Source organism: Carya illinoinensis, chromosome 8 (genome assembly GCF_018687715.1).
Source record: "Carya illinoinensis cultivar Pawnee chromosome 8, C.illinoinensisPawnee_v1, whole genome shotgun sequence".
Taxonomy (NCBI): Eukaryota; Viridiplantae; Streptophyta; class Magnoliopsida; order Fagales; family Juglandaceae; genus Carya; species Carya illinoinensis.
In genome coordinates, this window is record NC_056759.1 from 31,097,601 (window position 1) to 31,109,685 (window position 12,085).

Sequence of the window (12,085 nt, forward strand, 5' to 3'; positions counted from 1 at the left end):
CAGTATTTTTTAGTGAGTTTGTGATTTTTTTAAAAAATATATTTAAGATGGTTTAAAAATTGTTTAAAAAAATAAAAACGATATTTACACATTCGGTGACTTTTCTCGGTGGCTAATTTTCTCAATGGATATAGCAAGCAGGTCCAATTTAGAAACTCCTTGATCAGGACAAATCAAATAATATCATGTATATACGTTGTTAATTTGTTCATTGGCTCCCCACCTTTTTGTAATATCTCTTTTTAAATTTTTCGACAAAAAATGCGGTAAGTATTAATTGTAGTCATGAGCATCATATTATAAGTATGGGTTTAATTTATAGCTGAATGTACTGTTCATAACGGAGTACGGTAATAATTAGTTCGAGCATCATAATTATACTCATGGACCTTATAAGAACACTTAACTAGCCACCATTTGTTTGGATACTCAATTAAGAGTGTAACCAGTGCGGTATCGATTCTTCAAATGTCAAAACTGGTATATATTGATTCGGTTCTAAAATATATCCAAAATCAAATCGAACCAAACCAAATTGATTACATGCAACCCTACTCACAGCTTTCTATATGGGCCTAGCTAACCTCGTACAGATTATAAAAGTTCTAAGGAATTTTTACATAAACATATACATAATATGAAAGTATATAAAAAAGCACTCAATTAAAATAGTTAGATATCTTTCTAATATGGAATTTAAATTTAAATAAAACCTCTAGAGGACACTAATATCTCAATTTCATCCCCTTATGTAAAGTAAGCGATATTTTTCATCATCTTTAGATCGTCTAGCTCTTATACTACATTCCGATAATAACATTTTTCATTTATAAAATATAAAAAATAGTAATTTTAAAAGGTTAGAGCCTCGGAAAAAGGGTGAAGATGGGTAAAAAAAATACCACCTCATGATGTTGGCTTCGAACACCTTTAAACGTTGAACAATTGGATTAAAAGCGTTCATATTGCTTAAGATTATAACCATTAGGTATTATTTTACCCAATCCGCAACGAAAATTACTTTAATATTCGTTATCATGTTAGATATGAATTTGGTGCAAATCTAAATTGATATAGGATATTATTTACTTTCTCTAAAATCATTTGAAATAATATCAATTATTTTTTTTCAAATCATATATTTATGTTCATTCTTGCCTTATTAGTAAATATTTAGTTTCAAGTTTAAAAGTGATTATGAACTTGATTTTGACCAAATTCTTAGTAGGTTCTTATTTATTTATGTATTAATTTCTCATACAATAATTTATATTTTTTTCATTTTTGAAAAACTTTTCATAATTTTAGATTTTGAAACTATTTAAGTCCGGCTTGTGAGTTTTGTAAAATAATTTTGAATTTTATTATTAATCAATATTATTTAGAATTTTGATCTCTATGTTTTAAGCAAATCACTTTCATTTCCTGTAAATTATCTGTAGAAATTAGTCTGTAAAATAATCATTATTATGTCTGGTGTCAGATCTCGCACATTAGCATCTATCAACTTCAAGATTAATATATTTAATTACCACGTTAGTATTTATTAAATTTGAACTTGAAATTAGTAATCATTCATGTAAAAAATCATACGATTGAAATTCAAAACCAATAATTGACATTTGAAAGAACAGCCAATAAATTATTATTGTAAAAAAAATCTAGAAAATCGTAGCAACCTAGCTGGCTTACGGCATGCATGCAATGATCAGCTTGTGGTCTTTAATATTTCGTTTCCTGTAGATCATGGACATTTTGCCAAGTCTGATCATGAACCCACAAGTCAAAACCATTGTTGTCCCATCTGAATTGCATACCGACCAAGGCACTCTGATTGTATATGTGCATGACTTGATTGCACGAATGTCTTAACAGCACTCAACTGATGAAACCGGCTGACCCAGACAATGTCCAGAATTAATTCTGCCTACCTATATCCCAAAATCCTCAACCTTATATTTATTACTTCATGACTTATCATGTATCTTAATGATTGGTACCGACCCATCGATCGCATTCACACCCAGCCAGCTCAGGATTGAGAGATTACTAGGCGGAAGGGTTAATGTGCGTACTTGCGTAATTTTCAAACGAAGATGAAACCTTTTGTATAGCCATCATGTGAAATTTCCGAGATCCTCAGAAATTATTTTGGATTTATTTTTCTTTGAAATCAAATTCGGTGATAGGGAGAAAAAAAAAAAAAAAAAAAAAAAAAAAAAAAAAAAAGAGAAACAAAGAAAAATTGTTCTGGTGTTATGTTGTGTAAAATATTATCAACATAAATCCAAATGATTGTGTGAAAATGATATATTCTTTGCAAAAATAGAAAAGTTTTCAAGTTTTCTATCCTCTCTCCAAACATGTCGACATCGTTCGAGCCCTTTTGGTGATAAAAATGGAAGATAATCGTCTTTATCGCTAGGCTCATAAGTAGTAATAAGCTAGTGCATAATATATTATATAGAATAATGTTAAATATAGGTTTAGATCAATAAACTTTATTTAGATATTTAAAGTGGGATGATATTGGACATGTAATAATAATAATAAAAGTTTGGTCTCTAATTCCATTAGAGTAAGAAAATTTTATATATTCCACCGCTACTCTGATTTTATTATAGATTAACACTATGTACAAGTTTTAGCTGTATAAGTGTTGTTCAAGGCTTTTGTAAAAATGTAGATTCTACTAAGAAAAAGTAGATTTTTTACACTTTTTTCTTGATGAGATCTACTTTTTTATAAAATGCTTGAACAAGATTTATGTATTGGAAATGTTAGTAGTCTGTCAAACTTACCGCTTGATTATTTTAATTTTTTATTTATTTATTTTTACTTAAAAATTAAGTAAGTGACTATTAATGAAATTGTATACTTTTTTTCTTAATAATTAAGAATGTTAAAAAATATTGAAAACAAAATAGAAGAAAAAAAAAAAATTAATACACTAACGGGCAATGATATATATAATAATTGGAAGTCCCACTTGTCTATAGCTGTCTATCATTTGTTTCACAAGTTTCTTAAAAAAACAAACAAGAAATACATCGACTTTAATTAACCATCAAAACAAAAATAATCATTATTTCAACAATTGATGATTTTGTATTAAACCCTATGAGATATAGACTTTAACCATCATGAGCAATGATTTGTAAAGTCTAAAAATTATATTATTAATATAGTTTTAGAACAAGACCATAACTAGATTCTAATTTTTTTTTTTTTTTTAAATGTGAAATTATCATTTATCTTAAGAATTTAAGCTAATAGAAAAAATTTAATTATTTGTATTTTATTCTTAATAGTCATTTTTACATAAAAATATTTAATTAAACAACATATATAGAGTATTAAGTCAAGTTTTGAATTTAAGATTTCTAGTATTCTACCATGATATTATGTAAAATTATTACTTGTCTCAAAATTTAAATTAATGAAAAATAGATTTAATTATCTATATTATATTTTTATATAAAAGGTTAAAAAAATGATATCTTCCTATAATTTTGAAGTGCCTATCTTTTTTCTAAAGAAAAATTCTATTAATCCCTTACACCAAATATCAATATGTGATTTATAATTTTTATCCTTTTATTTAAATATACACATATTGATGCGTAAATATGTGTCTTTAAATAAAATAAAAAAAATAATAAATGATATTGTTAATATCTAAATTCAACACAACATGCGAGAATAAAGATCCATTCTCAATCTCGCTAAGATTGTTCAGGTCTCAATTTGGAGCTCCTAGCGGTTTGATGTGACTAGATAATATATGTGTACATTCATAACAGTAAATAATAAATAAATATAAAAAAAATATACAGATTTACATTATTCGATACTCGACTAGATCAACGAAATTTCTTTATGCCCCCGTCATCTTTCATTTATGTCAAATTATTTATTTTCTCTGACACTTTGAACTCCCTCGTTCATTTGTTTCCTCATCCTCTTCCTATTCTTTCTTCTTTATGAGTTTTCGCATTGGCTTGGGTCTAGAAAATACCACGTGTCTATTATATTTTAAGGCTTTGTTAAATGTAATTGATAAATACAGTCGGCATGCAGTCGATTGTACAGAATAATTAAAAAAATATATAAAAATATTTTTTTTATGGCTGTATAGAATGAATAAAAAAAGTTATAAAAATAATTTTTTTTATATAGGTCTCATATTAATTCATTTTTTTCAAAATGACTGTACGCCAACTGTATTTACCAACTGCATAAATCATTTATCTATATTTTATCACTTACTTACATATGTATTAGTATATGATATAGGAATAGGTAGTATATCTCTTTTTTAAATACAATGCATAACCTAAAACTGAAAGAAGTATTTATAATCCGAATATATTTGAGGGGACGGGGAATCGGGATGATATTCTTTTCTAGTTTTGATTTGGCCCCATGCAGAAGCTAAGTGACAAAGCTACTGTTAGTCAATTACACGTCTTTTGATGTACCTTCCTCTCACAGTCTCTCTCTTGCTCTATCGCTCTTTTGGGTGGCGCCAGCCGCCTCGTTTTCTTGTGCTGAAGTGACTCGTGAATGAGAGACAGTGACTTACGTCATAACCCTCTTTCCCTGCACACCCAACACTGACCATACCCTTTCCTGTCCTTATTTTCTGTATTTTGTGGCTGCCCCTACCACTTCCCCCTCTTCTCTCTGTGTCTCTCTGTCTCTCTGCTACTTTAAACATACGTTATAAGTACTGGCAAAACCTCATTGATCATCCGTCTTTACATGCTACTAAGTAGTCCAAATAATCTGGAAGAGGCAGCAGCTAGGTCACTTTGTGAAAGCCAGGGCTGGTATGCAATGCCAATCAATCTTAAGCAGTTGCTGCTGCTGCTGTAATGATATGCACAACTTTTTCTGAGGAATGCACGTAAATAAACAGTGATGTTGGGGACACGGACACCCATGACTCGGCTCCTCTTATGTAAAAGGCACTCCACCACAGTTACGTAACAGAGACAACGGAGGTACAGAGGAGCTATCTAGTCCAATTTTAAAGCAACCCAAAAAAATTACAAAAAAAAAAAAAAAACGAATGAAATTAAAGCGGATTTGGTTTTGGTGAGTCTCTGAGAGAGAGAGAGAGAGAGAGAGAGAGTCTTAAATCTTGTGGGCGCTGCCTATTGGATTCAAAGAAACCACAGAAAAGGTGTACGAATACCACACATGTCCATACAGGTAATAATTAGAGTTTTTAAAAAAAATAATAATAATATTTATCTCAAAAAATTTAAAAACTTAATATTTTAAAAATATGAAAATTTTCTTATAATTTCATCTAAAATTCTTGAGTCTTTTTAAAAAGTACGTAAAAAAAAAAGTTCATGTATTTTCTTAAAGTTCATAATTTTTGCATCCAAAATATAAAAATAAATCAGTATACATACATAAAAGAAATACCAAAAATATTTCACCAAAAATTTAAAAACTTGAAAATATGAATTAAAAAATATACTATCCAAAAAGCATTTCTTATAAATTGAGGGAATATGAAATTAAATTAGGTCTACAATGTATTTACTTATAATTATAAACAACAAAGTGTATAATATATACACTTTGCATCGATCAATATGGTTTTCAAAAATAGAATTTCTGGTTCCCCACTAACAACAAACATAAGTAGTTTTTCAATAGAATTTAAATAAGATGTAGTTTACTCATGTAACGTTTTATTTATTTATATTGCCATGATAGGGTCATTGAACGAAACAATTAAGTTACTAAATGGTTAATGATTTGGAAGATCAATAATGCATTTTAAAGACTAAAAACAAAGATAAGATTATATAATTATTACAATTTTTCAAAATTTTAAACAAAATATAATAAATAATTTAATTTTTTTCAAATTTTAAAATAAAAATTATATTCTAATAATATTTTATTTAACTTTCAACTTTTATATCATATTATCTCATCTTATCTATGTAATCAATGAGACCTGACTTATTTGGATTGAGAGAGCATCTCAACTCATCTTATCTTATTTTATATAATCATTATAATTTTTTAAAACTCTCATATAAAATATAATAAATAATTCAATATTTTCAAATCTTAAAATAAAGATAATATTTAACTTTTATTTTATCTCATCTCATTTCAACTTAATATCCAAACCTTCCTTCAATGGAATGAAATTTAAAAAGTAATAGCATATAAAAAGTTTGGTCTCTAATCCCATTAGACTAAGAAAAATCATTTCCACCATTACTCTGATTTTATTATATATATATATATATATATATATAATAATTGGAACCTCCACTCAATCTCGTCTATAATTGTCTATCACTGTTTCACAAGTTTCTACCCAAAAAAAAATGGCAAAATTAATCACTATTATAACAATTATATCCACTACTCCATTACTCCTTAAAAAACACAAGAGTGGTCATTTTTATTAAACCCTTTGAGAAAATAGACTTTAACATAATGATTTATATAAATTTTAAATAGACAAATTTTGTATTGTTCCTTTTTTATAAAGTAGACACTATTATGAAAAAATATAAATAAAAAAATTTATTATTTTTTTAGTAGAATCTATTTTCTTACAAAGACCTGTGCAGAATTTGTTTATTTGATACATGTACTTACTTAGCGATGCTCTTTATCAAGAGTTTTGCTATATACAAATACAGTCGCGTACTAATCTGTATATCAATTCTGATTCATTCATACTTAAAATTTAAATTAAGACTGTTTTCAATAAAATTTATTTTTTGATCAATCACATCATATTAGTACACAGATTAATACACAATTATGCTTGTAACTATATTTTTCCCTTTAACAATCTAGTCAATACCAGATAGTTAAAGGCTGATTGAGAAAATTAGAGTTCTCTTATGTGTGACAAAAAGAATTTTTGAAACAAATTAGGTTGGTTTGGATAGTAATAAAATAGTCTGTAAATAATAATAAAATAGTTATAATTAAGATTTTTAAAAGATTTTAAGAAATAAGAGAAAATATATTGAATAAAAATATTATATGGTTAAAATATTATTTTTATTTTAAGATTTTAAAAAAATAAATTATTTTTTATGTTTTGTTTAAAAATTTTATAAAGTTATAATGATTAGATAAAAATATTAAAAATTTAAAATAAAAAATAAATATTTATTATATTTTAAATTTTAAATATTGTGATGAAATAGAATAATATAATAGTATTTAGGGTATGCACCAGGCCTTATAATTGAATTAAGGGAATTATACCATATATTAAAAATAAAAGCAGTATTATGTTTTGGTCGTCAAAACACATGGGCAGATCACTCGTCCGACACAAATCAATCAATCACCTGGTGATTATGTTCACGTGGTCTAGTTTCAAAAATGCTTTTGTCGTCATTGTCTCCTTGAGATGTGTGTTTGGCTTGATTTACTGAGCAAACTGATATGGTGATAAATACATCATAAACATATATACTGTTACTGTTGCAAAACTTGGCTGGCTTGATTTTACTTAGAACAATTCACTCCTTATTTATGTCCTGAATATTTATTTTTATTTATTTTGTATATGGTGTAGAGATGGCAAGCAAAAAAATTTAATTAATATATTAAAAATATATTAATAAATAAAAAATTAAAACAGATATATATATAATATAAGGTGTAAACAGCTAGATAGCATCAATGTTCTTTTCATTAATTCCTTCTAAATTAAGGTATAATAAAAGGCAAAGACCAAAACCCAGGTTCACATTTTGTTGTACACAGTTTGAGCAAATCATGGAGCAATTATCAATACGATCACAGCTTGGATAACCTGTGGGCCAAAACAAATTATTTTCTTGGACAAAGTGAATGAGTGTTTGCAAAGTTATTTTCTTATGAAATGTACTTCAAATTAAAACATGCAACTTTAAACTTTGAACTCAATTCATTGAAAATAAATGTAACACATTAAGTTTCTTTGCGTAGATAAATAGACTAACTAAATTAATAAAATGTTATAGATCCATCAGGATTTGATTGACGTACTCAAGAGGATTCTCAATAATCGTTTCTTACTTCAGAGGATAAACTTTCTTTTGGTCCGATCTTATGAAGAATTGCAATCGATCACATTCATTTAAAGAGATTACAAAAAAAGTATACTCATAAATTGATATAATCTGATACATCACAGGAATATAGTCGCATTTTTATAACTCAAAATGTTGGCATTTTTTTTTTTTGAATGATTAAGATTCAATGGAAATACTGCTAATATTAGGAAATCTATGTACATTTTATCTCATGGAAATAATTTATTAATTTAGATATATAATGATCTCCTCAGATGCATTAATACTATTAATTAACACTGAGGTCATAAAAATATAGGCAGCTGGCCAGTGTTAAAGATCATATCGTACTGCCATTGTCCAGTAAAGAGGGTGACAATGGATCTGTAGGTCATGCAGCCAGCCATACATATATGTTCTCATTCTTTAGGGTTTCGTCATGTTATATGATTGAGTACGTGTGTGATTATTTTTGTCGGTCATATTATGGCTAGATACCTACCTCTTTTATGCACTACAAATTAAGAAAAATAAATATATATAATAAATAATTTATAACCAAAATAATTATTTGTGAAGAGAATTAATTCATTTTAACTGAAAATAATTATCATTTATAAAAAATAACTGAGAGCAAATTATAAATAATTTTCTTGTATTAATAAAGATGAGGAAATCCTTTTTTCTTTTTCTTTTTTAAGAGCAATACGTTCTACAAATTACTATTATGATTTGGAGGATACCCGGCCTACGCATGCATGCTTATTATTTCTGATCAATGGAATATCCTTTTGATTCTGATTTTATGCCTTTATATATCACATTAGTACGTACGAACTTCTGTGAACAGAAGTTTTTTCATATATAGACGCAGATAGCAAGCCTAATTTTCTCGAGTTTACATCTAGATTAGACATCTTAGGCATATATAGTTTTCCATGCCTATCCACGAGCGAGGGATGTGAAGATGAGCAAAAACCCAGTACCCCCCAGTAAACGTAAGCTTAGAGAGAACTGATCAGGCATGAATGGGACCCATCAAGGCATTATTTATGTTAAATCCAAAAGTAAAGTAAATCTTTTTGTTTTTTTTTTCATAAGTAAATCAAGAAGTAAATCTTGAGACTTGAGAGGCCAACGAAAAAACTAGTAAATCTTAAGATGTAATGCAGATATATAAAAAGAATCTGACAGTCTATTATGTCAGCCTTCCATTTTCCTTCCGGACAGATTTATGGGTCAAAGCTTTAAGCGTATTGGAATTAAAATATTGAAATTGTCTATTGATAATTTCGGTGAAAGAGACGTTAATCAGCCATGACAGAGAGTAGAAAAGCAGATTCCATTTCTGTCTTAGGCTAGCTCTAGGAGCTACTACGTACAAATTTCACTGTATAATGAATACTATAATACATTCATAATGAAAAACTGTCCTTTTTTGTGTATGTGTTATGTGTTCCTTCAGTTTGGTGCAACTTCATGTCATTCAAGCTCTTTAGATCACCGTTTCACCTCTTTAAGAGAGAGAGAGAGAGAGAGAGCGGCAAAGTGCGAGATAAGGGCAATGGAGCTTACCCATAGTTTCTTGGAGGAGTTACTGGCTCCAAGAAGAGACACTTGGAACACTTTTCCTAATGGAGTGAACGAGTTCTTCCCTAATGAGTGGAACATTGATTCTTTGGAAGATAACCCAGTCTTGGCTACTCCAAATCCTCCATTACTAGGATTCTCCATACCAACCGGACCCAGCTTTGAATGTCCTTTCAGTGACCAGGTTTACCCATCTCTTGATGGATTTACAGAAATTGAAACATCATACGCCAAGATTAATGACAAACCCCTGTTTCCTACCCGAGAAGATTACCCACCGATGGAGGATGAGGACCTCAGTTTACTCGGCAGTGAAAGTCACAGTATGGAAGAGAAAAATAATGGCTGCAAAGTTGAGATGGACCAGGCTGCTGATATTCCAGCTTTCAACACGGGTGTATGTGGAGAGAGAAAGTGCAAAGCCAAGAGATTGGAAGGGCAGCCCTCAAAGAATCTAATGGCAGAAAGAAGACGAAGGAAGCGCTTAAACGACCGCCTATCCATGCTCAGATCAATTGTCCCTAAAATAAGCAAGGTGATCTAAGATTTTATTTCTGCTAAAGCTTGTTTATAAATCTGCAGACAACAATGCTTCCATTTCCTGGTTCTGGTTATATCACTAATGATAAATTTCTTGTTTGCTTTCTGAAGTGTGGCTATTCGTTTTGCATAAAGCTACACTTCCTAAAACGCATAAGTTCCCTCTTAATTATGACTTCTAAGATTTACAGAAGAATGTTAATATTGCTAGCAGATGGACAGAACAGCTATACTTGGAGACACCATAGATTATATGAAGGAGCTTCTGGAAAGAATCAATAAGTTGAGAGAAGAAAACGTTGAAGGAGGTGAAAATCAGTTTAATTTGATGGGCTTCCAGGAGCTACAGAAAAATGAAGTTATGGTGAGAAATTCCCCCAAGGTAAAATGTCCTCAATTTGCAATTAATGCCCCATCTGGACCCTGAAATCCAATTTGTGATAATATACTCAATTCTTGAATGGAATTTTCTGAATCCGTTTGGCTTTGCAGTTTAATGTGGAGAGGAGGTACACGGATACTCAGATCGGTATTTGCTGTGCAGCTAAGCCAGGATTGTTGTTATCAACAGTAAACACGCTCGAAGCTTTGGGCCTTGAAATTCAACATTGTGTTATAAGCTGTTTCAATGATTTTTCACTGCATGCTTCTTGTTCTGAGGTATTTATGTTGCCTCAATTAATGATTCGCATTATAGTAATAATGTGCATCATGTTTTGAATCAATTAATATGTATACTTTCTTAAAATGATTTTAGGGAACGCAGCAGCGAGCATTGGTAAGTTCTGAAGAAATAAAGGAAGCATTATTTAGAAATGCCGGATATGGAGGAAGATGTTTGTAGAAAAAACCAATGAAAAGAAACAACATCGGAAAAGAAACAACATCGGAGGGGTACTTTACAGGGCTTGAAGGGATGAGATTTTTTAACTTGTTCTTCTTCAAGGAATTTCACAAGAGACGCTGTAATAATGTATTGTCTACTGCAATTGTTTTTTTTTTTTTTTTTTTTTTTCTAAAGTTAAGGATCTTTTGTTCCACTCTAAGTCAAACAGATGTATTCACGATCTGACCTTGTCGATCCAAGCATGATATTTAACTCATGATCTGTTCGGATCTAAATAAATAATAAAAGATTTAGTTTTGTCGAAGTTGTTCATGAATTGGAATCGGAATGCATATGGAATAAATATATATATATATATATGAGGGGAAGTTAGAGATTAATTAAAGTTGTTTGTAGGAGCTGAAAAACAAATAGCTATTGATATCTTATTGCTAAATTATATATATATTCACCAATAATTTGATTGAGCTGCCACAAATCCGGTGGTTCTATTACAAAAGATTACTGCCCTGTATATGGGGCATATCTAACCGGGCTTTGCTAGATCAATCGGCTATACGAAATGAATAAAAAAAAATTATAAAAATATTTTATTTTTCATGGTTGTACGGAATGAATAAAAAAAAATTATAAAAATAATTTTTTTTTCATATAGGTTTCATGTTAATTTATTTTTTTCAAAGCGACTGTACGCCGACTGTATTTACCGACTGCAAAAATCATTTTTCTATCTAACCTTACATACTGATTAGAGCGTGCATGTGTATGCGTGCATGAGAGAGAGATGCACACAGAGAGAGGACTCGGTTTTGTTGATCCGGTTGATCTTTTTAACACTGGCCACCGTTGTAAAAGCAAAGATGATAATCATTTGAAATTACGTCATTTGTGATATTATTTTTGTCTAATCACTTTGACTTATAACACTCTTTTTTTGATAAAGTAATTGGCGTAAGAGATTTCATATTATTTAAAAATAAGAAATTAATACTTTTTATAATATTTTAATTGGATTCTAACTCATGTATCATTAATTAATCTTTTT

At 29.3% G+C, this 12,085-nt stretch overlaps 1 protein-coding gene across 1 annotated transcript; it reads left to right on the plus strand.

Annotated features, from left to right (window-relative positions):
- The first annotated feature begins 9,498 nt into the window (after positions 1-9,498).
- On the plus strand, positions 9,499-11,344 carry LOC122318164 (transcription factor bHLH93-like). The gene is made up of 4 exons (XM_043135347.1): positions 9,499-10,188; positions 10,408-10,575; positions 10,686-10,853; positions 10,951-11,344. The coding sequence occupies exons 1-4, from the start codon at positions 9,508-9,510 to the stop codon at positions 11,035-11,037; spliced, it is 1,104 nt and encodes a 367-aa protein (XP_042991281.1). The 5' UTR covers positions 9,499-9,507; the 3' UTR covers positions 11,038-11,344.
- The last annotated feature ends 741 nt before the right edge of the window (positions 11,345-12,085 follow it).